Here is a 27,052-nt window from a genome sequence, read left to right as displayed (position 1 = left end):
GGATAGATGGAAAAGCTGCAGGACAGCGGCCCTCAAGGACCGACTTTGGATGCCCCTTCAATAGAGGATTTTCATAATTTATGCACACGTAACTTGGGTCGTAACTCGTGCTCGTAACTACGTTGGAAAGTCAGAAAGCTTGGAAGTCCATGTAAATCGGCATGCAGTCATCTTTAGCAGGAGAATTAGAATGTTGTCAGTGAGATGTTGTCAGAGAGAAGTCATGTAAATAAGTTTTCATCAGTTTCCCGTAAAACACCAGCGAGCAAAGCAGATTGTGCAAACTGGAAGCTTATGTCCTGGTAACAGTGATGCAGTTAGTTTTGTCTCCAAAGACAGGAACTATTGCCTGTTTGTGGACATGAAGGGACATTTGAGAAACAATGGCCTGAGCAGGTGGCTGCACTGGCACCATCATGTTTACCACTGGTTTAGCCGACAACATAGTGATTAAATATAATTTAGATTTAGAATAAACTTTGTCAATCTCTAATCATTCTCTTTTATTCAGCTTCTTCAAATCTGTTTCTAAGGAAGACATTTCAACAGAATTCTCAAAAATAATCTGTGTTCAGTGAAAAAATCCAGAGGAAGTGAACTCTTCTGGACCAGTTAGGAAGGTTTGGGACTGGTTCACCTAACATCCATGTTATTATCTGATGAACTCACTGATACACACCAGTGGAGAGGAGGAAGGAGATGGTGGAGGAGGACCAGATGGAGTAGGAGCAGAATGCGAAGGATGAGGAGGAGGGTGAGGAGGAGGAGGAGGAGGAGGGCTTCCTCCTGACAGTGAAGCAGCACGCTCAGCCTCATAGCGGAAGTAGTTCAATGATGGCAGGAAGTATCCAGGGGCAGGGTCAGAGCAGCGCCGACCAATCATGTTGGGTAAACAGTGGCACTGTCCGTCCTCCGGAGAACACCTGGGGTGACAGGAAGTCCAACATGCGTTTCCTGTCATGTAACTGCAGCTCTAATCTGAAGAAAGTTCATTTTTCTTTAATGGATTGTGTTTCTTGTGATAAAGTTGCTGTAAAGATTTCTGTGGCTCATCTAGAAACTGGTTTGACTTGATGAACAGAACATGCTGAATATTTTAACATGTAAACCAGCATCATACGTGTTGCTGTGAGCTCCACCGATGTCACAGTCGCAGGGTGAACATCCCATCATGGAGCTTCCCAAACCCCAGAAACCTGCCTAGAAACACAGAAACACAGAAACTCTCATGACCACAGATCATATTCACTCAAGCATTTACATATTTCCAGTTATTCCTGCAGCTATCTACCTGCTGGCCTCTCTAAACCCCCCTCCCCCTCTGTTCCATCAGTAACGTCTTCTTGGCTTTATTCCAGCCATAGAGGGTCATTATTTTCCTGCTTTTCTCATCACTTGTTGATCTTTGGCTGCTCCTGATTGGACGTTACCGTCAGTTTAAGCTCTCTGATTGGTGGAAAGTCTGACAGGAAGTGTCTTCATCATCATTTCCAGGTGGAAATACAGGTCTCTTACCAACATGGTATTGATGGTGATGAAGATGTGATAAATAATGGTGTTATCATGGATCATTGTGGATTGTAGAGTGTCTGTCCAGATGATCCCACACTGCGACACTGAAGTCTGGATTCAGGACAGGAACGATACTTCCATCTGACTTGTTAAGGTCTGGATTCTGGGGGCGACCCATCCCTCCATCCAGGTTCTGGCAAGGATCCATCCATCAGATCCATCAAGGTCTGGGTTCTGGGGAGGATCCATCCATCAGATCCATCAAGGTCTGGGTTCTGGGGAGGATCCATCCATCAGATCCATCAAGGTCTGGGTTCTGGGGAGGATCCATCCATCAGATCCATCAAGGTCTGGGTTCTGGGGAGAATCCATCCCTCCATCAAACCTGTTTTCACTGATCCTCAGTCCAGTTCCTGGGTCATGTGACCTCAGCCTTTTCTGGCTTCTTAACAGCCACGTTTCCATGGTGACCATTTCTGATGAGGCTTCGGCCAGCAGATAATTGTTTTTGTTTTGAACTATTTTTATTGGATATCCATGGAAGAGAACAAACAATCACCATGTCAACGGATGACTGACATGTGGATGGTACTGATTTTGTTCAGTCTGTCGTCAGACAAGTATCTCGTCCATTTCTCACACGTGGCGCTAAACTCAGTCCTGTTATGTTAATAATCTCTATAATCTACTGTGTTCATCCAGTTTTCAAGTAGGAGGGTCTTCTCTACGCCACTTCCTCGTGATTCCTTTCTCAGCTGCAGCTCGCAGTGTTTTAACCAGATATTCTCATATTGAACATTTTCACTAGACAGGTTACATATATACGATACTTGATATGACATCGGCAATTCAGAACCCAGTATGTTTTCCAGTTTAATTCAGATATCATGCCCGTAATTCTGCACTATAGTACCATGAGTATGGTCTGCATGCTGCTCCCCACTTTGTCGCCAGCAGGTTTGTTGTGCTAATGCAAGTTTGTTTTTAGTTTTGAGAGTAATAAAAACTATGGTTTTCCATAAAAAAAATCCGATGGTGGTTCACTGAATATCACGTATTTCCAACCAGTTGTGATTACATACACTCTTTTCCCTGAAAGCTACCAGCAGGTAACACGTATGTAATGATGACCAGTTAGCTATCAAAACTGTAAATGGAAACTACTGTGATGCATTTTACTGAAACCATTTGAGAAATTCTGTGCATTGAGTAGCATTATTCACCTTCTAAGTTTCATCATTTTCATGAAACAATAGATGTGGATGGAAGGATGCTACAAACTAACAACCAGGCTAAAAACATCCCGGTGATAAGCTACATGAAACAACAGATGTCTATGGTATTGTGGTACATTTACCACATGGGACATTAACTGGGACATGTATAAAAGATGAGTGAAAAACAGCAAACAACGGTATTTCGGACGATAGCTGGACAGAATTTATTAAACATATACGTTGTGCTGCGTTCTATGTTCAGGGTGCGATTCGGTGTTGAGATCATTTCCAGAGTAACTACCTAACTACCATTCCTGCCTGCGTTTCTACAAAGAACACAGCTGATGTGCACACGTCCTACAAATACTCCTATAGTTGGCCAATCGGATGCAGAAGCTGCAGGAAAAGGGGGATCTCAGGGCGGAGCATAAAGGATCAATATAACATGAATAAAGGGGTTTGTGATAAATGCTGTATTATTTCCTGGCCTTCTGGACTTGCATATTAAAATAAAATAGCCTGAATTGTGCATAATCCAGCCAGTTTAAGTGATGTTAACAGCATTGGTCCCAGCTCTTTCTCACGTCCTCAATTTCATCTTAAGTAATGGTTTCTTCAGTTTCTTCAGAGACATTTATACGTTTGTTTTGTTGTCATGTCACTGAAAGACCTAAAGGGTTTAAAAAGGCTTTTATTGTCTCATCATCTGCTGAGTCTGGTTTTGTACACAGATTTTTATAACAAATTTCTAAACAACTTCTTTCTTACCTCCTTTATTTTTTGCATTTGTCATGGGATCTGTGATTTTATAGTTTGTATTCATGAGTTGTTGCTTTCTCAATCCTCTGGCTTGCAATTTAGTAACTCTGGGGCCTGGTTTCAGGAAACAAAATGCTTTTTTACTTTGTCGCCTAGTCTATCATTTAATGAAGCTTTCATCTCTCTGATTTGTTGCATTAAACTTGGGTCTTTTGAATTTTTATGTCCTTCAGTTGTAGCACAATATAGTTCCTGTCCAGCTTTCTTGTAGTATGTTGATCTAGATTTCAGTTTTCCCAGTGTGACAGCCATTGTTGCTTCTCAGGGAATGAGTGACTCACGTCCCTATTATTATTCTCTATATGTGCGTATTTCCATTTTACGCTCCTCAGTAGCTCTTGGATTGTTTAATACAGTCACATTCATTCTCCATGCAGTATTCCAATTTGTGCCATTCATGTTTAGCGTTCAGTAGAGGATGCATGATTAGAAAGATCAGCCAAACCTATTTTGCATTCTTGGAAACTGAATCTATCTGCTGTATAAAACAATAATTAGTCCCTGTGAGGAGCAGAATGATGTGTATAGGCTCTTTCAAGAGGGTGTAGCTCCGTCCAAACATTCCCTGTTCTTTCCAGGCTGTATTCATAAAATGTCTTTTCTTGTACCAGTGGTTTCCATATTCAGATCAGAGGCAATGATAGACTCTCCAACACAAATCTAAATCTCTTCAGTTTCTTGAACAATAACTTCAAATAGAAAAACCATTTTCCCTCATCTGGAGGTACATAAACACTGATTAGTGTGAGAAGTAGACTTTCAGTTTTCTCCCGGACTAGATTATATCTCCCTGCTTTATCTGTTGTCTCCTTAAGTTTCTCCAATTTTCCCACATTTGACAGTAGGATCACCCTACTCCCTTCTACTCCCCGAAAGAAGAACCCCAAAAGGCCTTCAGGAAGATGAAGAAGTGCTGATGAAAACCATTTTAGAAGATAGAATACAGTTGGAGATAGAGACATGAAGACCGTATCAAGAGTCTGGTTCAGGACTCTGTTTAAGGATGATAATTTAGGATTACAGATCAGGATTTTTGATCAAAACTATGGATCCGACTGAATCAGGATTCTAGATCAGCATTCTAGATGAGGAGTCTGGACCTGGACTGTAGATCAGACTGGATCGGATTTGTTTGTTGTATAGATAAAGTTGTATCTTTAAGATAGAACTTACCACACATCGATCACACAGTGGACCTGTCGCAGAAGGCCGACATTCACAGCTTCCTGTCTGTTGATCACATGACCCCACACTTCCCAGACCATGACACTGGCACTCTGAAACACAGGAAGTCCACAGAGGTCAGACCATCAGGATGCTTCCTTACCTGTTCAACAGGTGGAACGTCATCACCTTGACAACCAGCCGGGTTGTCCTGCCTCAGACCGAAGAAGCCGTGTTTGCAGCGGTCGCAGCGTTGACCCTCCACGTTGTCTTTGCACAAACACTGACCACTCAGAGCATCACACAGACCGCCGCCAAGCGAGCCGGCAGGGTCGCAGTCACATGCTGAAAATAAACATCATCATCATAACCATCATCATCATCATTATTGTCGCAGTCTGATTTTATTACCAACAGAACATTGTAGAAATAACACACAGATCAACAGTGACCAAGCCTTTTCTTATCTGCACATCATTCTCTCATGTCTCAAACACAAACAACATACTCTGTTTATGTGTTTACACTCACTGTTAACAGGTTCTGCTAAATGTGAGGTTTGAGCTTGCAGAAAGGTTTATGTTGATACACATTGCAGTATCACAAAACCCGCAATTAATTCACTGTAAAAGAACAAAAAGTGGGCCGAGTACAGATCCCTGTGGGACACCTCTGAGCATTTTAAAGACGGATCTAATTGGGTGCCCTGTTGGCACCCAAACAAACACACAAAAAACTATTTACATTTACACTTTTTCCTCATTTCCACTTATTTCTGCTGCTATTTACCTGTTGGTCTCACTAAACAATAATTAGTCCCTCTGATATATATATATACATGTATGTATGTATATATATACATGTATGTATGTATATATATATATATATATATATATATATATATATATATATATATATATATATATGTATGTATATATATATATATGTGTATATATATATATATATATATATATATATATATATATATATATATATATATATATATATATATATATTTATAGCAGGGACAACCAACTCTGGAATTTTTTGGGCTTCTGCCTTGCAAGTTTTAGAGGTTTCCTTGTTGCAGTACATCTAATTCAAAATAAAATGGTTCCCCAACATCTTGTTTCATGCATCAAGCCATTAACCTGAGTTGTACCTGAAGCATTGGGCAGCACCTAAAACCTGCAGGATACCAGCCCAAGAGGGTTTCTATTCTTCCATATAGAGTCTCTGAATAGACGTTACAATTAGGATCACCCGCTCTGGACCTCTTGGCCTCTTTGCCAGTTTTAGATGTTTCTTTGCTGCAACACGCCTGAGTCAAATGAAGGGATCATTAAGAGGCTGATGCAGAACTTGAAAACAAGCTGTCAGGAGCATTTAATTTGCACCCAGGACTGAGAGACAGGAAGAGGGCAGAGACAGCAGGGTTGAAGCCCCTTCAATAAGCCAGCGACAGGCACCAGGCAGGTGTCAACTGGGTCAAGGAAGACCGGATCACATAGCTTGTCTCGGAAATGAACAAGATGTTTAGAGATGTTTTAGAGGCTTCTTGGAAAAGAACAAAGAACAAATAACTTTTATCAATCTCTGTTTCCTCCTGCTTCCTTTAATCTGAAGTACGATGCAGACAAACTCTCCTGACTGCTTTTGGTTGTTACAAGCATGAACTACAAAAAGAGTCTGTTATCCCCCAGAAACCAGAACCAAATCTCAATAACTACCAAATGTAATATTAATATGAGGTCAACATGCACATTTGCCATTTTTACTGAATTTTTACTTGTTTACACCAAGTGAATGTTTCTAAATAAGTTTCTGAACTTTAATTTAGTTTTTGTTGTTACAAACTACTTTCTTAATCTGCTTCCGACTGATGAAGAGTCACCAGACAAAATGACATGGTTTTGGTAAAAGGTCAATAAATGATCTAATGATGTAAATGAAGCATACGTATGCATGCGTAGGGGTCATCCGGTGTTCTCTGGGGGTCCTGGTAGAGGAAGAGCCCACAGCGTTCACACTGAGGCCCCGTCCTGTCATGGAGGCAGTTATCGCACACGCCACCACTCACTCCACCAGTCGCTTCAAAATGAGCTGCATCGAAGTGACAAGAATCCGAGTGGCCGTGACAGTTACACCCTGACGGAGACAGAACAACACATCTCTTTAACCTTCATTAACAAATACAATAAAACAGAAATAAAGCTTCTTTTCTCAAGCAGAAAGAGGAAGTGATAAGTTGACTTTACTCCTGCAGATGTTGGCTGCGTTTTCTCCTCCAGGCCTCCAGGGGGAGTCATGATGGAAGTCCTGACACCTCTCACAGTTTTCTCCGGCGGTGTTGTGCTGGCAGACGCATCGACCGTGAACCTGGAAGCAGGAACACTTTAACCTTCAGATGTCAGCTGGAATCGCCACAGTTTTCTGAGAGTTTCAGATGTCTGGACGTTAAATAGTTTCTTTTTATTATTAAAGATCCCTTTCAGTCCTCGCTACATTCTGCTGGCCTTCAGGAGGCCACCTGCAGCCTCACCTGCTGGAGAACATCAAAATAAATAACTTTGTAAATCAATAATATTCATTTTCAGTCAATAGTGTTACCATTATAAAATTATATAATATATGAAGTTTTTAAGGTCTGTCTGACCCATTTTAACCCAAATAATCCAACTTTATGATAATATAAATATTATTCCTTGAAACATGGTTCTTAATCATTTTGAAGAAACTTTGTGATCATTTTAACAGCTTGCATTTGGATAAATTAAACTTGTTATTGTTATTTATAAATACATAAAAACATAGTGAGATCATTGTGCTCCAGTGTTTAACTGTAAAATGTCTATAGCTGTAATATAATGTGAAAAGCAGGTAAAGTCTGTAAAGTTGCACATATCATTACTTAGAATCCTGGACCGCAGCTTTGATTCTGCCACATGACAAAATAGCAAGATTCATGCTGAAGAAATACTGTTTTTCATTCAGTGACAATTAAACATTGTGGGAGTGACAGCATTTCTTGACAGCAAGATGTGTGGTCTCAGAACTCCGGCTTCCTCCCACTGTCCAAAGACATCCATCTTAGGTTAATTTGTAAATCTAAATTGTCCCTATGAGGGAGTGTGAATGTTTATCTGTCTCTTTGTGTTAGCTCTGCGATGGACTGGCGACCTGTCAAGGTGTACCCCGCCTCTCGCCCATAGGCTGCTGGGATAGGCCACAGTTCCCCCGCTACCCTTGATTGGATGAAGCGGTTCAGATAATGAATGAGTAACAGTATTCAACCAGGTGGAACTTTCTTTTAGGAGTCGGTTTTAGGGTACACCCCTCTGGTCCACTTCCAGACCACACAACACTTTCCAGTGCCATTACTGGGCCAAAAGTAGCCTGGATCTGGCCCAAACATGTCTGCTATCAGAGGGAGTGGAAATTTTTGCTTGTTATAACATTCAGTCATAAGTTGTAAAAATCAATAATCTTTCTGTTGGGTTTACCCCAACCGATCCACTGGCCAATTTTATGCCAAAGCTTCAGGGCAGGATCCTACCATCCCAGGCTGGTTGAAGATGTCTCCTCTTCCTCCATCCACAGGTTCACACTGGCTGGCGTGTCCGTTACAGAAACAGCTTCCTTGAACCACCATGTTGTAAACAGAGTGGTAATATTTGTGCTGAGGGTTTCTGCGCCTTCGTGCCAGCAGAGTGTCGCCCAGAGTGAAGAGACGAGTGAAGTTCACCCGAATGTTGGTCAGAGTGATCAGATCTGAGAAAAACATAAAATATTTTGTCTGTTCTAGTTTCTGCATTTTATTTGACTTTGGCTCCGAGTTTCTCAAACCCACCTTGAATGTTTGGTGCATATGGACTTTCAATCTCAAAGACGGGATCCAGTGCCTTGAGAACCACCTGGGGGACAAAGAGACTGATCAGAATTTGACATGAAACAATCCAAAAAGTGGATAAGCTTGATCAATATACTACCTCTCCACCAGTGGACGGCTCTGATCCAGAATATCGGCTGTCACAAACCACATCATCAATTCTGTTGGCCGGCTCATCTGGAACTGATGGGAAGTAAAGAGCACAATCTTCGGCAAAGTATCGTAAAACCTTCCAACTTCGGCCAAAATCCCTTGATCGTTCCACCAACATGGCTGCTGGCCGAAAGCTCTGTAGGAGCAACATCATGTTAGTGGTCAGGAAGCAGAAGACGCTACAGAACTTTTCTTGTCAGTATAATTTTCAAGTCATCAACCATTAGAGTATAATTCAAATATTATCAAACAAACGTCCCAATGATAACAATAGTTTTTTGGGTTTTTTTAATGAAAAAACTTAAAATGCATTGTTCCATTTTATTATGTACAAGAGTTTCAGAACATTTTATAGTCTGTTAGAAATTAAAATAATTATTTGTGCAATTTTCAGAATTAGGAGGTCATATTTATTGAAATCAAAATCTCTTTCAGTCAAAAACATCTTAACAGGTCAAGTTACATTTTCACATAAAACACCATTTTTGACAGCAGTTTCACAGTTCATGCATCTGTTGACTTTGTGAGAATTTGATTGAAAGTTTTTGCATGATGTCAGAACAGCCCCCATGAGCGGCTGTTTGGATGTCAACTTCCTCCCACCCTCACAGCTCCTTTGTTTGAGGTTCTCAAACTGGTTTAGGAGAGGAAGTGGGCCACACCATAAGATAATGTCCTTTTAATGCCCAGCCAGTATTGCAGAGGTTTTCCTTACAACATGAGATGATGCATTGTTATGCATGATGATTTTGTTTCAGAAAACAGGTTCTTCTTGTACCATGTGGTCCATCAGAAACTCTTTATACTTTTCAGAGGTAACCACCTTCAGGGATGGTATCACCCAGCAATCTCCCCATGATTCGAGTCTGAAACATAACTTCACCACCTCCTTGCTGCTGTTGCAGCCTTGTCGGCACTGTTTGGCCATCTACCAACCATCCACTTCTCCAGATATCTGGACCATCTAGAGTTGCATGGCACTCATCAGTGAATGAGACAGTTTGAAAATTAATGCATTTCTGGGCCCACTGCAACCGTTTCTGCGTGTGAACATAGATAGCCGAATAGAGGCTTTATGCATCACAGCAAACCTCTGGAGAATTCTGCACCTTGATTTTTGTGGACTCCAGAGGCACCAGCAGCTTCATATACCTATTTGTTCCTTTCTAATGGCATTTTAACAGCTGCCTTCTTAATTCATTGTATTTTTCTGACAGAAATCTCGTCATTGTGCCTTCATCTGATTTGAACCCAGTCTGTACCATATGGCTTGAAATCAATGGTCTGTGAAACGTCCTTCGTAAGAATAGCTTTCGCTACTGCAAACTGGGTTTGATGCCATACAAATATTTCAGAAAATTAAGTGATTTAAGTGAATCTAATTAGACATCTTTTAAATAATGCATTCAGTCTGTATTTAATATTTAGATCTTGCTAGAGAAATAGCAGTTGTAAGAATAGAGATCCATGTACAGGAACTGTACAGAACTTCCTTGTTCTGCTGGGGGTCTTCAATGTTCTTGTGGGGAATGACAGTGAGACCTGGACGGGAGTGATTCTGAGCTGAGGGACTCTCCTATCTCTGGGGCTGAAGTCGCTGAGGGGGTCAAAAATATATCCTTGGCGGTAAGGCCCTGGGGGTGGATGAGATCCCCCTGGAGTTCCTTAAGGCTCTGGATGCTGTGGGGCTGTCCTGGCTGACACGCCTCTGCAGCATCGTGTGGACATCGGGGACAGTGCCTCTGGATTGGCAGACTGGGGGGGGTGGTCCTCCTTTTTAAGAAGGGGGACCAGAGGGTGTGTTCCAACTACAGGGGGATCACACTCCTCAGCCTCCCAGGTAAGGTCTATTCAGGGGTCCTGGAGAGGAGGGTCCCCCGGATAGTCGAATTTCGAATTGAGGAGGAGCAGGGTGGTCGTGGAACAGTGGACCAGCTCTATACCCTCTTTGGGTTCCTGGAGGGGGCATGGGAGTTTGCCCAACCAGTCTACATGTGCTTTGCGGACCTGGAAAAGGCGTTCTACCGTGTCCCCCGGTGACTCCTGTAGAGGGGTACTCCGGGAGCATGGGATACCAGACCCCCTTGTACGAGCTGTCCGGTTCCTGTACGACAGGTGTCAGAGATTGGTCTGCATTGCCGGTAGTAAGTCATGGACAGAATTGCTAGGTGCAGCCGAGGTGTTAAGGGGATCCAGCTTGGTGGTCTCAGGATTAATTCTCTGCTTTTTGCAGATAACGTGGTCCTGTTGGCTTCATCTGACCGTGATCCCCAGCTTCCACTTGAGCAATTCACAGCCGAGTTTTAAGTGGCTGGGATGAGAATCAGCACCTCCATATCTGAGACCATGGTCCTCAGTCAAAATAGGGTGGATTTCCCTCTCCGGGTCGGGATTGAGGTGAGTGAGGTCCATCAAGAGGAGCCAGTTGAGGTGGCTTGGGCATCTGGTCAGGATGTCTCCTGGACCTCCCTGGTGAGGTGCTCCGGGCACGTCCCTGTGGGAGGAGACCCCAGGGAAGACCCAGGACACGCTGGAGGGATTATATCTCTCGGCTGGCCTGGGAACGCCTCGGGATCCCCCCACAGAGTTGGCAAATGTGGCTGGGGAGAGGGAAGTCTGGGCTTCCCTGCTTGGGCTGCTGCCCCCGCGACTCGACCCCGGATAAGCAACAGAAGATGGATGGATTGTGCTGTTCAACCTGTGAATTTGGAGCTACAAGAGGCTCATTGGATCTTCCACAATAGTTCCTGATAACATCAGCTAAAGAAATGAAGAACCAACTAATGTTTATAAATATGGATATAATAACAAATCCTAAAAGGGATCAATAGCCAAACCCCTTGGAAATAGACCACATTTTTTAAAACTGTCCATCTATCATAAATGGACCTTAGGGTTCATTAATACCTGGATAGTTTGGGAAATTCAATTTCCTTGGGTTACTTTGTTTTGTTTGGTTTGCTGTCACACTAAACTTGACTCAAGCAGACCAAACTGGCTGGACACTTATGTGCTGTTACAACTGCTCATGAGGGGGCATTATTTCCAAAACAACTGACAAGAAGAAAGATTAGGAAAATCCAGCTTTTTGATTGACCAGCGGCTGCACGGTGGCAATCTTCTTCACAGAAAGAAGGTTGCTGGTTTGATCCTCAGCTTGGGGGGAGGCTTGGACAGTGGCCTTTCTGTGTGGAGTTTGCATGTTCTGCCAATGTATGCGTGGGTTCTCTCTCCGGGTACACTGGTTTCCTTGACCATCCAAAGGCATGCATGCTAGATTAACGGGTTACTCTAAACTTCCCATAGAAGTGAGTGTGAGCGTGAGTGGTTGTGTGTCTCTTTGTGTTGGCCCTGCAATGGACTGGCGACCTGTCCAGGGTGTACTCCACCTCTCGCCCAAAGATTGCTGTGATAGGCTCCAGCTTCCCCGTAACCCTTTAGTCGGATCGGACTAAGCGGTTCGGATAATGACTGAATGAAGGTTTAATTTACAGCATGTTACCAACAAAGCAGCAATACCCCCAAACCCGCCTGACCTAATTTGCATATTCTTAGGTTACCTTGAAAGTGAGGATGAGGTGACTGAACTGGAACATGGTTTCCAGGTTTAACTGGATGCTGACATGATGAACTCCTGTTGGCGACAGAGCAGCAGATTTTACGACCATCACCTACCTTCAGGTGAGCTATCAGCTCTCTGATTAGACAGTTTCAGTTTGAAACTCACCATTCTCTGACTGCCACCACTTCGTCTTCCTGTCAGGGTCAAAGGTTGTGATAACATTCTCAATGCGGTGGCTGTTTGGGTTGCTGTGGTGACTGTATGGCAGTCGAGAGTCGCAAGTGAAACATTTCTGCTCCTCCTGGTGGACCAACACATATTCAGCCAATCAATCATTTCTCAGAAATGAAAATAAACTGCATCTCTGGTTCATTCTAAGATTTTCTGCCTGAAAACAGGTTCTTCAAATGTTCTTCTGAAACTGATCCCGTACCAGAACTGGACCACATCTGGTCCCATACCATTCCTGGTCTCCTACCAGGACTGGACTGAAACTGGTCCGGTACCAGGACTGACTGGAAATTGTGTAAAAAGCAGAAAAACTTTGAAAGACTTTCAAAAACATGGAGAACTATTGATAAAGACCACTTTAGAAGATAGATGGCATGAGCACCAGATCTTGACTCTGGATATGGATTCTAGATATGAACTGTAGATCAGTGCTTTAGATCAGGAAGTTGGATCTGAGTTCTTGATCAAGAATATGGACCAGGACTTTGAATGGAGACTCTGGATCAGGGCTCTGAATTAGGACAGTGGATCTGGATTTTTAACCACGTGTATGGACCAGAAATCTTTATCTGGACTTTGTAGAGTTGTATCGTGGACCAGCATTTTAGATCAGCACTATAGATCTGAAAACTGAATCTGGAGTGTGGATCAGGACTCTATATCATCACTCTGGATCTGGATTGTGGTCAGTACAGTTGATCACCAGTCTGGATCAGGACTTTGGACCCCGTATCTATAAGACCTCCTCTGTAATTCAAACCAAGTTCTTCATTTGTAACCAGATTTTTCTAGTTGAATGGAAGAGAGGAAAAGCACACAAAAATAAACCATTTGTATATTTTTAACTAGTTTAACTCATTAAAAACTAGTTTAAAGATGGAGTATGTAAGATTTTCAATATTTTCAAAACAAATTAACTAAAAAAATAACTACAATCATAATTAGATAGTTTTTAAACATGTAGGTCCCAGTCTGTCCATATTTGATGTGTTATTAAATGATTAATTAATGACAAAGACCCTTCTTAAATGTTTGCCTACCAGTAAAAAAAAAAAAATGCTTTTTGTCATTTGTCATTAATTAAACTTGTAATTTAATAACGCATCAAATATGGACAGACAGGAATCTACATGTTCAAAAAAGCTTTCTAATTATGTTTGTAGTTATTTTATTAGTTCATTTATTTTGGAAAATATTGAAAATCTTACATACGCCACCTTTAACTATTTAATAGTTAGACTAGAACTCATAGACCCCTATGACGATGACAAACCTGGGCATAAATGTTCCCCCTCGGGAGCCAGGCCTGGAGGCGGGGTACGAGAGCGAGCGTCTGGTGGCCGGGCCTTCGCCCATGGGGCCCGGTCGGGCTCAGCCCGAAAGGGTTACATGGGCCCCGCCTCCCGTGGGCTCACCATCTGCGGGAGGAGCCGTAGGGGTCGGGTGCAATGTGAGCTGGGCGGCAGCAAGGGGCGGGGACCCTGGCGGTCCGATCCCCGGCTGCAGAAGCTGGCTCTAGGGACGTGGAACGTCACCTCTCTGGTGGGGAAGGAGCCTGAGCTTGTGCGCGAGGTTGAGCGGTTCCGACTAGATATAGTTGGACTCACCTCGACGCATGGCTTGGGCTCTGGAACCAGTACCCTCGAGAGGGGCTGGACCTTCTTCCACTCTGGAGTTGCTCATGGTGAGAGGCGCCGAGCAGGTGTGGGCATTCTCATCAGCCCCCAGCTTGGTGCCTGCACGTTGGGGTTTACCCCGGTGGATGAAAGGGTAGTTTCCCTCCGCCTCCGGGTGGGGGGATGGGTCCTGACTGTTGTCTGTGCTTATGCGCCGAACAGCAGTTCAGAGTACCCACCCTTTCTGGGGTCCTTGGAGGGAGTGCTGGAGGGTGCTCCTTCTGGTGACTCCATTGTTCTGCTGGGGGACTTCAATGCTCACGTGGGCAATGACAGTGAGACCTGGAGGGGAGTGATTGGGAGGCATGGTCCCCCCCCTCTGAACCCAAATGGTGTTTTGTTATTGGACTTCTGTGCTCGTCATGGATTGTCTATAACGAACACCATGTTCCAACATAAGAGTGTCCATATGTACACCTGGCATCAGGATTCCCTGGGCCGCAGTTCAATGATTGACTTTGTAGTCGTATCGTCGGACCTGCGGCTACATGCCTTGGACACTCGGGTGAAGAGGGGGGCGGAGCTGTCAACTGATCACCACCTGGTGGTGAGTTGGCTCAGATGGTGGGGGAGGAAGCCGGTCAGAGCTGGCAGGCCCAAACGTGTTGTGAGGGTCTGCTGGGAACGTCTGGCTGAGTCCCCTGTCAGAGCGAGCTTCAACTCCCACCTTCAGCAGAGATTCGAACATGTCCCGGGTGAGGCGGGGGACATTGAGTCCGAATGGGCTGTGTTCTGTGCCTCTATTGCTGAGGCGGCCAGCCGGAGCTGTGGCTGCAAGGTCGTTGGTGCCTGTCGTGGCGGTAATCCCAGGACTTGTTGGTGGACACCAGCAGTGAGGGATGCTGTCAAGCTGAAGGAGTCCTATCGGGCCTTCTTGGCCTGTGGGACTCTGGAGGCAGCTGATGGGTACCGGCGGGCTAAGCGGCATGCGGCTTCGGCCGTTGCCGAGGCAAAAACTCGGGCATGGGAGGAGTTCGGCGAGGCCATGGAGAAAGACTTCCGGAGGGCTTCGAGGAGATTCTGGTCCACCATCCGGCGGCTCAGGGGGGGGAAGCAGTGCTCCATCAATACTGTGTACAGTGGAGATGGGGAGCTGCTGACCTCAACTCGGGACGTTGTGGGTCGGTGGAGGGAATACTTCGAAGACCTCCTCAATCCTACCAACACGGCTTCCCATGAGGGAGCAGAGCTGGTGGACTCAGGGGTGGACTCTCCTATCTCTGGGGCTGAAGTCGCTGAGGTGGTCAAAAAGCTCCTTGGCGGCAAGGCCCCAGGGGTGGATGAGATCCGCCCAGAGTTCCTTAAGGCTCTGGATGCTGTGGGGCTGTCCTGGCTGACACGCCTCTGCAGCATCGCGTGGACATCGGGGGCAGTACCGCTGGATTGGCAGACTGGGGTGGTGGTCCCCCTTTTTAAGAAGGGGGACTGGAGGGTGTGTTCCAATTACAGGGGAATCACACTCCTCAGCCTCCCTGGTAAGGTCTATTCAGGGGTCCTGGAGAGGAGGGTCCGCCGGATAGTCGAATCCCGGATTGAGGAGGAGCAGTGTGGTTTTCGTCCTGGTCGCGGAGCAGTGGACCGGCTCTGTACCCTCTCTGGGGTCCTGGAGGGGGCATGGGAGTTTGCCCAACCAGTCTACATGTGCTTTGTGGACCTGGAGAAGGCATTCGACCGTGTCCCCCGGGGGCTCCTGTGGGGGGTACTCCGGGTGTATGGGGTACTGGACCCCCTTGTACGAGCTGTCCGGTCCCTGTACGACAGGTGTCAGAGCTTGGTCCGCATTGCCGGTAGTAAGTCGGATTCGTTTCCGGTGAGGGTTGGACTCCGCCAAGGCTGCCCTTTATCACCGATTCTGTTCATAACTTATATGGACAGAATTTCTAGGCGCAGCCGAGGGGTTGAGGGGATCCGACTTGGTGGCCTCAGGATTGGGTCCCTGCTTTTTGCAGATGACGTGGTCCTGTTGGCTTCGTCTGGTCGTGATCTCCAGCTCTCGCTTGAGCGATTCGCGGCCGAGTGTGAAGCGGCTGGGATGAGAATCAGCACCTCAAAATCTGAGACCATGGTCCTCAGCCGGAATAGGGTGGATTGCCCTCTCCGGGTCGGGAGTCAGGTCCTGCCTCAAGTGGAGGAGTTTAAATATCTCGGGGTCTTGTTCACGAGTGAGGGAAGGATAGAGCGTGAGATCGACAGACGGATCGGTGCGGCGTCTGCAGTAATGCGGGCTCTGCGCCGGTCTGTCGTGGTGAAGAAGGAGCTGAGCCAGAAGGCGAAGCTCTCGATTTATCAGTCGATCTACGTTCCTACCCTCACCTATGGTCATGAGCTGTGGGTCGTGACCGAAAGAACGAGATCTCGTATACAGGCGGCTGAAATGAGTTTCATCCGCAGGGTGGCCGGGCTCTCCCTTAGAGATAGGGTGAGGAGCTCGGTCATCCGGGAGGAGATCAGAGTAGAGCCGCTGCTCCTTCGCATCGAGAGGAACCAGTTGAGGTGGCTCGGGCATCTGGTCAGGATGCCTCCTGGACCTCCCTGGTGAGGTGTTCCAGGCACGTCCCTCAGGGAGGAGACCCCGGGGAAGACCCAGGACACGCTGGAGGGATTATATCTCTCGGCTGGCCTGGGAACGCCTCGGGATCCCCCCCGCAGAGTTGGCAAATGTGGCTGGGGAGAGGGAAGTCTGGGCTTCCCTGCTTAGGCTGCTGCCCCCGCGACCCGACCCCGGATAAGCGGCAGAAGATGGATGGATGGATGGATGGACTAGAACTATAAGATCCACATGTCTCAGCTGAAATATCCTCATAGTCAGGTGGGTGTGAATGACTGATGACTTTCTGGCTCATCATCCAACTTTCAGACTCCAACATGTCCTGATCTGTGTCTTTACAGCCTGAGGATTATTTTCCACCTCACTTCCTGATGACTGACTCTTTCATCGTTCTTCTCTCCATTGTTTATTTATCTTAGTTCAGTCAAAAGGTTGTTCATTCTTTCCTTAATATACTCAAAAGTTCATGCAAAGAAGGTTTTTATTTCCATTGAAATACAGTCTTGATCCATCCAGCTTCCTGATTGGCAGTCTTGATTCTAGTTTTGAGCCAGAGTCCTGGTCCAGAGTATTGATCCACCATCAGGTTCCATCAGGTTGCTTATTTTTCTCAAAAACAGGATGCAGTATAAATTTTTTTCAAAGCGAGTACAAGTACTTATATTTGAGTACTTGCCTACTAAGTACTGAGCCTCCACCTTATTATTGTGGACGGGTTTATGTGACCTGTAGTTCTTGGGAGCAATGTTGTCATGACCTTTATGCCCCTGGTGGGTTTCTAAGGATAGGATCAGACCAAGTGCAGCCAAAAGACCCCTATGAAGACTATAACATGGGTGCATTGTGAGATGGGTGGAAGCTGAATGTAGGGGCCCTGCAGAAGCTAACTTTGGGGATGTAGAACATTACCTCTCTGGTGGGGAAGGAGCCTGTGTGCAGTAATCCTGACCATCTTTCATTTATATATATACATACATATACATATATATACATATATATACATACATATACATATATATACATACATATATATATATACACATATATATACATATATATATATACACATATATATACATATATATATATATATATATATATATATATATATATATATATATATATACATATATATATATATATATATATACATACATATATATATATATATATATATATATATATATATATATATATATATATATATATATATATATATATATATATATATACACACATATATATATATATATATATATATACATGTGTGTGTGGGTGTGTGTGTGTATGTGTGTGTATGTAAATATATATATATATATATATATATATATATATATATATATATATATATATATATATATATATATATATATATATATATATATATATATTGACGTGAAAACACAAAACTGTTATGAATCCTAGTGTATAGCAGTTTGGCTATGTCAGCTGTTACCAAAGCAACAAAGTTGAGCTCAGATCATCATGTGATATTTTTCTCACAATGTTAAAATAAAAAATCTGGAACAGGAGTTCCAGACAGGAGTTCCAGATATATACATATATCTGGATATATATATATATATATATATATATATATATATATATATATATATATATATATATATATATATAGAGAGAGAGAGAGAGAGAGAGAGAGAGAGATAGATAGATAGATAGATAGATAGATATAGATATACATAGAATATTCGATTCTAGATTGCACCATCTGTTGGCAGAAAATTGTAGTAGCTCTGACTTGCCATCTTGATTTTTTTTAAAGTCCAAAGTCTTCTCACATAGATATGACTTCAAATTAGGGGTTTTTTTTCTGAGGATTTCATGCCGGTTCGAAGGTTGTGTTGGAGAGAAGATTTTTCTGCATTTTTTGCTCTTTCAAGGCTTGTTATGATGAGTCTCCATGGCAAAGAAAGACTTGCTTACAATCGGGATCAACTGATTAACCTCTCCCAAATCAGGATTATTAGCAAAACAACACATCAAATCCCCATAGAGTTGAAAAGAAAGAGAAGAGGTTGCAGAGCTGGAGTGAGGCAGAGGACAAAGTGATGGAGATTTAAACCATTTCTCCCAACCGTCTTAACGGGTAATGTGAGATCGCTAGCTAACAAAACAGATGAGCTCGAGATGCTAACAAGGTCCCAGAAAGAATACAGAGAGTGCAGTATTATGTGCTTCACCGAGACATGGCTGCATGAACACATCCCTGACTGTAATGTGTCTGTACCGGGCTTGAAAACGGTCCGTGCAGACCGCAGTAGACAACACAGCGGAAAGCTAAAGGATGGTGGAATTGCAGTGCTGGTTAACCAGCGTTGGTGTCATCCTGGACATGTTACTGTCAAGGAGAAGATATGCACAAGGGACATGGAACTGTTAGCTGTGAACTTCCATCCATATTATTTACCCAGAGAGTTTACCTGTGTTATTCTGGTAGCGGTTTATATAATACCTGGTACCGCACCAGACACAGCCTGTGATGTCATCAGCTCCGTCGTTGCCCGGCTACAAACACAGCATCCAAACTCATTCATGGCGATCTCCGGAGACTTCAACAACGTCTCCCTCTCTGCAACTCTACCAACATTCCAGCAGTTTGTCAGCTGCTCCACCAGAGAAAATAAGATGTTGGACTTATTTTATGCAAATATGAATAATGGATCCAGTTGTTCTGCCCTGCCTCCTTTAGGAAGATCTGACCATAATCTGGTTCTTCTCACCTCCACCTACAAGCCCGTCGTTCAGCAGCAACCAGTCATCACAAAGACTATCAAAATCTGGTCTGCTGAAGCTGAAGATGCTCTTAGAGGAGGCTTTGAGGCTACAGACTGGAACGTCCTCTGTGAACCTCATGGAGACGACATCAACGCCATGACTGAGTGTGTGACAGATTACATAAACTTCTGTGTGGACAGCATCGTCCCAACAAGAACAGTGAGGTGCTTCCCCAATAACAAACCCTGGATCACCAGTGACCTGAAAAAGCTGCTGAACATCAAAAAGAAAGCCTTCAGGGATGGAGACAGGGAGTTATTGAGGGCAACACAAAAACAACTTAAAACACAAACTAAGAAGTGCAAGGAGGACTACAGGAAGAAGTTAGAAAGTCAGCTCCAGCAGAATAACCTGAGGGATGTGTGGTCTGGAATGAAGAAGATCACCGGCTTCAAGTTAAAGGGGGACCAGCCTGATGGAGGTCTGGACAGAGGTAATGAGCTGAACATATTCTTCAACAGGTTCAGTTCACCCCCTACCTCCAGCCCAACAGACCACACACCCTCCATAAGCCCACTGCTTTCCTGTCACGCCTCCAATCTGTCACCCTGCAGCTCAGTCATGGACCAGAACACAGCTTCATCTTCCTCCACATCAGGACATCCTGAGACCTCCACCTTGTTTGTCTCCTGCAATCAGGTTAAGAAGCAACTTGAGAAACTGAACCAGAACCAGGCTGCAGGTCCAGATGGTGTCAGTCCCAGAGTTCTCAAGACCTGCTCAAAACAACTATGTCCGATTCTCCAGCACCTTTTAAACACCAGTCTGAGACTAAATAGAGTCCCAGTACTGTGGAAAACCTCCTGCCTTGTTCCAGTGCCTAAAAAAACACAACCAGCTGAACCAAGTGACTACAGACCAGTTGCCCTGACATCTCACATCATGAAAGTCCTGGAGAGACTCTTACTGGCTCACCTCAACAAGCAAGTAAACACCTTTCAGGACCCATTCCAGTTTGCATATCGTAATGGACTTGGGGTTGAAGATGCCATCATATACCTGCTCCAGAGAGCACACTCTCATCTGGACCATTCAGGCAGCACTCTGAGGGTCATGTTCTTTCATTTCTCAGTGCTTTTAATACCATTCAGCCTGCTTTGTTATGTGAGAAGCTCCATAAATTCCAGGTGGATACCTCCACAACCACCTGGATCTATGACTACCTCACAAACAGACCCCAGTTTGTGAGACTGAAAGGTTGTGTGTCTGAGATGGAGGTCAGCAGCACTGGTGCACCACAAGGAACTGTACTCTGGCCATTCCTCTTCACTCTGTACACCTCAGACTTCCAGTACAACTCTGAGTCCTGTCATCTGCAGAAATACTCTGATGACTCTGCAGTTGTGGGGTGTATCAGGGATGGACAAGAAGCAGAGTACAGAGAACTGGTCAGTCAGTTTGTTAAATGGTGCGGTGACAATCATCTCATATTAAATAGCAGCAAAACAAAAGAGATGATTGTTGACTTCAGGAGGAAGAAGAATAAACAAAGCACTGTTTCCATCCTGGGAGAGGAGGTGGAGGTGGTGGAGGAATACAAGTATCTTGGAGTTCAGCTGGACAACAAACTGGACTGGAAATGCAACACTGACTACATCTACAAGAAAGGTCAGAGCAGACTGTACTTCTTAAGGAAGCTGAGATGGTTTAACGTCTGCACCAAGATGTTGCATATCTTCTATAAGTCTGTTGTGGAGAGTGCAGTCAGCTTTGCAGCATCTGCTGGGGTAGTAGCATCAGAACCAGAGACTTGAAGAGAATCAACAAACTGATCCAGAAAGCTGCTTCTGTGCTTGGAGTAACTCTGGAGCCTCTGGAGCTGATTGTCCAAAGAAGAATGCTGCACAAGCTGATGAAGATGATGGAGGATTCTTCACACCCTCTCCACAACACAGTGATGAAACAACAAAGTGTGTTCAGTGAGAGGCTTCTTCAGGTCCCATGTAAGACTGAAAGATACAGAAGATCATTCCTGCCAGCAACCATCAGCCTCCGGAACAAGACCTCCTCAAATTAATTATTATATACTATAATATTAAATTTGCCTTTGGGGCTTAATAAAGTATTTTTCATTTAATTTCATCAGATTTGGAATCAAAATTTTTTTTTATTGTCAATGGACTGAGGTCCCAGAACAAAAAAAATTTGACTTGCAGTACAACCTGACCAGAGTACACAGACACAATTGAACAAACAGTCCATATATATATATATATATATATATATATATATATATATATATATATATATATATATATATATATATATATATATATATCCTGTCTGGAACTCCTGTTCCAGTTTTTTATTTCAACAGTGTGAGGAAAAACATCACATGATGATCTGAGCTCAACTTTGTTGCTTTGGTAACAGCTGATGTAGCCAAAATGCTAAACACTAGGACTCATAACAGTTTTTATGTTTTCACATCAATATAAAGTTATGAGGTAATTATGTTAAATATAAATGTTCAAGTACCAAAACCGGTCTAGTTCTGGACCAGGACGGTCAAGTTCTAAACTGTGAAGGTCAGACTTTGGAACAAAAACATGAAACAACACTCTAAAACAACATGTGGAGTTATTGTTGTTTGTCAGTTATCATGCTAGTTTTAGCCCACTGGGAACCAGTACATCCATTTGTCTCTAAGTTCAGCATACCAAAACAGACCTGAACCCTCTAGCAAAGCCCTTCATCATATCAAGAAGTAATTTCATTCTTCAGTTAACATTAAACTAAACTAAAGTAAAACAAAAGAATTCTGTAATTAAGTTATAAACTCCATTTTTAAAATGAAACTTTACTAGTCTTATTTTTTTTCCCTGTTTTTTCACTGTCAGTGTGCAGGTGAGGAGCACCTCAGACTGTTCATACAAAGCTCAAACCTCCAGGTATCCAATGATGCAGTAGGGCTGAGGTCCGTCCAGACCGCAGGTGGACGAGGCCGACAGCTGCGCTGCTCGACCCACCATCAGATCCCCCATCTGAGGGTTACAGGAGCTGCTGAAGCACTGCTCCCGGGAGACCTGGAGCTCCACCGCTGGAAGAACAGCTGCAGAGAGGGGGGAGGAATCTTTAACCACACATGAAAAACATTCAACTTGTCTTCAGTCAGATGATTTTCACAAACTGCTAAAAATATTGGAGATGGTGGCACAGTTTCTCCTTTTTATTTATTCGTTCGTTCATTCAGCCTCCTAACTACTTGGTCCAATTACACAGGGAACTGGAGTATCACCCTGCCATTCCATCACCACCAGTCCATCACCGACAGTCCATCACCGCCATTCCATCACCGCCAGTCCATCACCGCCAGTCCATCACCGCCATTCCATCACCGCCAGTCCATCACCGCCAGTCCATCACCGCCAGTCCATCACCGCCATTCCATCACCGCCAGTCCATCACCGCCAGTCCATCACCGCCATTCCATCACCGCCAGTCCATCACCGCCAGTCCATCACCGACAGTCCATCACCGCCAGTCCATCACCGCCATTCCATCACCGTCATTCCATCACCGTCATTCCATCACCACCAGTCCATCACCGCCATTCCATCACCGCCATTCCATCACCGCCATTCCATCTACGACAGTCCATCACCGCCATTCCATCTACGCCAGTCCATCACCGCCATTCCATCACCGCCAGTCCATCACCGCCATTCCATCACCGCCAGTCCATCACCGCCAGTCCATCACCGCCATTCCATCACCGCCATTCCATCACCGCCAGTCCATCACCGCCATTCCATCACCGCCATTCCATCACCGCCATTCCATCACCGCCATTCCATCACCACCAGTCCATCACCACCAGTCCATCACCGACAGTCCATCACCGCCATTCCATCACCGCCATTCCATCACCGCCAGTCCATCACCGCCAGTCCATCACCGCCAGTCCATCACCACCAGTCCATCACCGCTATTCCATCACCGCCAGTCCATCACCACCAGTCCATCACCGACAGTCCATCACCGCCAGTCCATCACCACCATTCCATCACCGCCAGTCCATCACCGCCAGTCCATCACCGCCAGTCCATCACCACCAGTCCATCACCGCTATTCCATCACCGCTATTCCATCACCACCAGTCCATCACCACCAGTCCATCACCGACAGTCCATCACCGCCATTCCATCACCGCCATTCCATCACCGCCAGTCCATCACCGCCAGTCCATCACCGCCAGTCCATCACCACCAGTCCATCACCGCTATTCCATCACCGCCAGTCCATCACCACCAGTCCATCACCGACAGTCCATCACCGCCAGTCCATCACCGCCATTCCATCTACGACAGTCCATCACCGCCATTCCATCCACGCCAGTCCATCACCGCCAGTCCATCACCGCCAGTCCATCACCGCCAGTCCATCACCGCCATTCCATCACCGCCAGTCCATCACCGCCAGTCCATCACCGCCATTCCATCACCGCCATTCCATCACCGCCAGTCCATCACCGACAGTCCATCACCGACAGTCCATCACCGCCATTCCATCACCGCCATTCCATCACCACCAGTCCATCACCGCCATTCCATCACCGCCAGTCCATCACCGCCATTCCATCACCGCCAGTCCATCACCGCCAGTCCATCACCGCCAGTCCATCACCGCCATTCCATCACCACCAGTCCATCACCGCCAGTCCATCACCGCCAGTCCATCACCGCTAGTCCATCACCGCCATTCCATCACCGCCAGTCCATCACCGCCAGTCCATCACCGCCAGTCCATCACTGCCATTCCATCACCGCCAGTCCATCACCGCCAGTCCATCACCGCCATTCCATCACCGCCAGTCCATCACCGCCATTCCATCACCGCCATTCCATCACCGCCAGTCCATCACCGCCATTCCATCACCGCCATTCCATCACCACCAGTCCATCACCACCAGTCCATCACCGACAGTCCATCACCGCCATTCCATCACCGCCATTCCATCACCGCCAGTCCATCACCGCCAGTCCATCACCGCCAGTCCATCACCGCCAGTCCATCACCACCAGTCCATCACCGCTATTCCATCACCGCCAGTCCATCACCACCAGTCCATCACCGACAGTCCATCACCGCCAGTCCATCACCGCCATTCCATCTACGACAGTCCATCACCGCCATTCCATCCACGCCAGTCCATCACCGCCAGTCCATCACCGCCATTCCATCACCGCCAGTCCATCACCGCCAGTCCATCACCGCCATTCCATCACCGCCATTCCATCACCACCAGTCCATCACCGACAGTCCATCACCGCCATTCCATCACCGCCATTCCATCACCGCCATTCCATCACCACCAGTCCATCACCGCCATTCCATCACCGCCAGTCCATCACCGCCAGTCCATCACCGCCATTCCATCACCGCCAGTCCATCACCGCCAGTCCATCACCGACAGTCCATCACCACCAGTCCATCACCGCTAGTCCATCACCGCCATTCCATCACCGCCAGTCCATCACCGCCATTCCATCACCACCAGTCCATCACCGACAGTCCATCACCGCCAGTCCATCACCGCCAGTCCATCACCGCCATTCCATCACCGCCATTCCATCACCGCCAGTCCATCACCGACAGTCCATCACCGCCAGTCCATCACCGCCATTCCATCACCGCCAGTCCATCACCGCCATTCCATCACCGCCTTTCCATCACCTCTAACCCAGACGCTGCAGGGTTAGTGGTGGGATGTAGGGGAATATTGGGAATGCGGGACAAGGGCTGGGATAGCGAGGGTGGGAACTGGGTTTGGTGGGGAACTGGGTTTGGTGGGGGACTGAGTTTGGTGGGGAACTGGGTTCGGTGGGGAACTGGCTTCGCTGGGAAACTTGGTTTGGTGGGGAACTGGGTTCAGTGGGGGACTGGGTTCGGTGGGGAACTGGCTTCGCTGGGAAACTTGGTTTGGTGGGGAACTGGGTTCAGTGGGGGACTGGGTTCGGTAGGGAACTGGGTTTGGTGGGGGACTGGGTTCGGTAATGAACAGGGTGTGGTGGGGGACTGGGTTTGCCGGGGAACTTGGTTTGGTGGGGAACTGGGTTCGGTGGGGGACTGGGTTCAGTGGGGGACTGGGTTTAGCAGAGAACTGGGTTTGGTGGGGGACTGGGTTTGATGGGGGACTGGGTTTAGCAGAGAACTGGGTTTGGTGGGGGACTGGGTTTAGCAGAGAACTGGGTTTGGTGGGGGACTGGGTTTAGCAGAGAACTGGGTTTAGCAGAGAACTAGGTTCAGTGGGGGACTGGGTTTGGTGGGGGACTGGGTTTAGTGGGGGACTGGGTTTAGCAGAGAACTGGGTTCGGTGGGGGACTGGGTTTGATGGGGGACTGGGTTTAGCAGAGAACTGGGTTTAGCAGAGAACTGGGTTTGATGGGGGACTGGGTTTGGTGGGAGACTGGGTTTGGTGGGGGACTGGGTTTAGCAGAGAACTGGGTTTGGTGGGGGACTGGGTTTGGTGGGGGACTGGGTTTAGCAGAGAACTGGGTTTAGCAGAGAACTGGCTTCAGTGGGGGACTGGGTTTGGCAGAGAACTGGGTTTGGTGGGGGACTGGGTTTGATGGGGGACTGGGTTCAGTGGGGGACTGGGTTTAGCAGAGAACTGGGTTTGGTGGGGGACTGGGTTTGATGGGGGACTGGGTTTAGCAGAGAACTGGGTTTGGTGGGGGACTGGGTTTAGCAGAGAACTGGGTTTAGCAGAGAACTGGGTTCAGTGGGGGACTGGGTTTGATGGGGGACTGGGTTTGATGGGGGACTGGGTTTAGCAGAGAACTGGGTTTGGTGGGGGACTGGGTTTGATGGGGGACTGGGTTTGGTGGGAGACTGGGTTTGGTGGGGGACTGGGTTTAGCAGAGAACTGGGTTTGGTGGGGGACTGGGTTTGGTGGGGGACTTGGTTTAGCAGAGAACTGGGTTTAGCAGAGAACTGGCTTCAGTGGGGGACTGGGTTTGGCAGAGAACTGGGTTTGGTGGGGGACTGGGTTTGATGGGGGACTGGGTTCAGTGGGGGACTGGGTTCAGTGGGGGACTGGGTTTAGCAGAGAACTGGGTTTGGTGGGGGACTGGGTTTGATGGGGGACTGGGTTTAGCAGAGAACTGGGTTTGGTGGGGGACTGGGTTTAGCAGAGAACTGGGTTCAGTGGGGGACTGGGTTCAGTGGGGGACTGGGTTTAGCAGAGAACTGGGTTTAGCAGAGAACTGGGTTTGGTGGGGGACTGGGTTCGGTGGGGGACTGGGTTTAGCAGAGAACTGGGTTTGGCGGGGGACTGGGTTCGGTGGGGGACTGGGTTTAGCAGAGAACTGGGTTTGGTGGGGGACTGGGTTCAGTGGGGGACTGGGTTTAGCAGAGAACTGGGTTTGGTGGGGGACTGGGTTTAGCAGAGAACTGGGTTTGGTGGGGGACTGGGTTTGGTGGGGGACTGGGTTTAGCAGAGAACTGGGTTTAGCAGAGAACTGGCTTCAGTGGGGGACTGGG

At 46.3% G+C, this 27,052-nt stretch overlaps 1 protein-coding gene across 1 annotated transcript in view; it reads right to left on the bottom strand.

Annotated features, from left to right (window-relative positions):
• lamb4 (laminin, beta 4) overlaps positions 1-22,855 on the bottom strand; it is a gene marked incomplete at both ends in the record, with an annotated part of 44,510 nt that extends 21,655 nt beyond the window's left edge. Inside the window, 13 exons of the mRNA XM_079251903.1 lie at positions 680-923; positions 1,121-1,200; positions 4,722-4,825; positions 4,902-5,057; positions 6,672-6,860; positions 6,971-7,091; positions 8,269-8,483; positions 8,563-8,626; positions 8,702-8,890; positions 12,315-12,388; positions 12,482-12,617; positions 22,453-22,619; positions 22,840-22,855. Of these exons, the coding sequence (XP_079108029.1) occupies positions 680-923; positions 1,121-1,200; positions 4,722-4,825; positions 4,902-5,057; positions 6,672-6,860; positions 6,971-7,091; positions 8,269-8,483; positions 8,563-8,626; positions 8,702-8,890; positions 12,315-12,388; positions 12,482-12,617; positions 22,453-22,619; positions 22,840-22,855 (1,755 nt within the window). The remainder of the gene's footprint in view (positions 1-679; positions 924-1,120; positions 1,201-4,721; positions 4,826-4,901; positions 5,058-6,671; positions 6,861-6,970; positions 7,092-8,268; positions 8,484-8,562; positions 8,627-8,701; positions 8,891-12,314; positions 12,389-12,481; positions 12,618-22,452; positions 22,620-22,839) is intronic.
• Between the last annotated feature and the right edge of the window lie 4,197 nt (positions 22,856-27,052).

Source organism: Telmatherina bonti, assembly GCF_933228915.1.
Source record: "Telmatherina bonti genome assembly, chromosome: 2".
Lineage (NCBI taxonomy): Eukaryota > Metazoa > Chordata > Actinopteri > Atheriniformes > Telmatherinidae > Telmatherina > Telmatherina bonti.
Note: the sequence above shows the minus strand (reverse complement) of the source record. Positions and strands in the feature narration are given on the sequence as shown.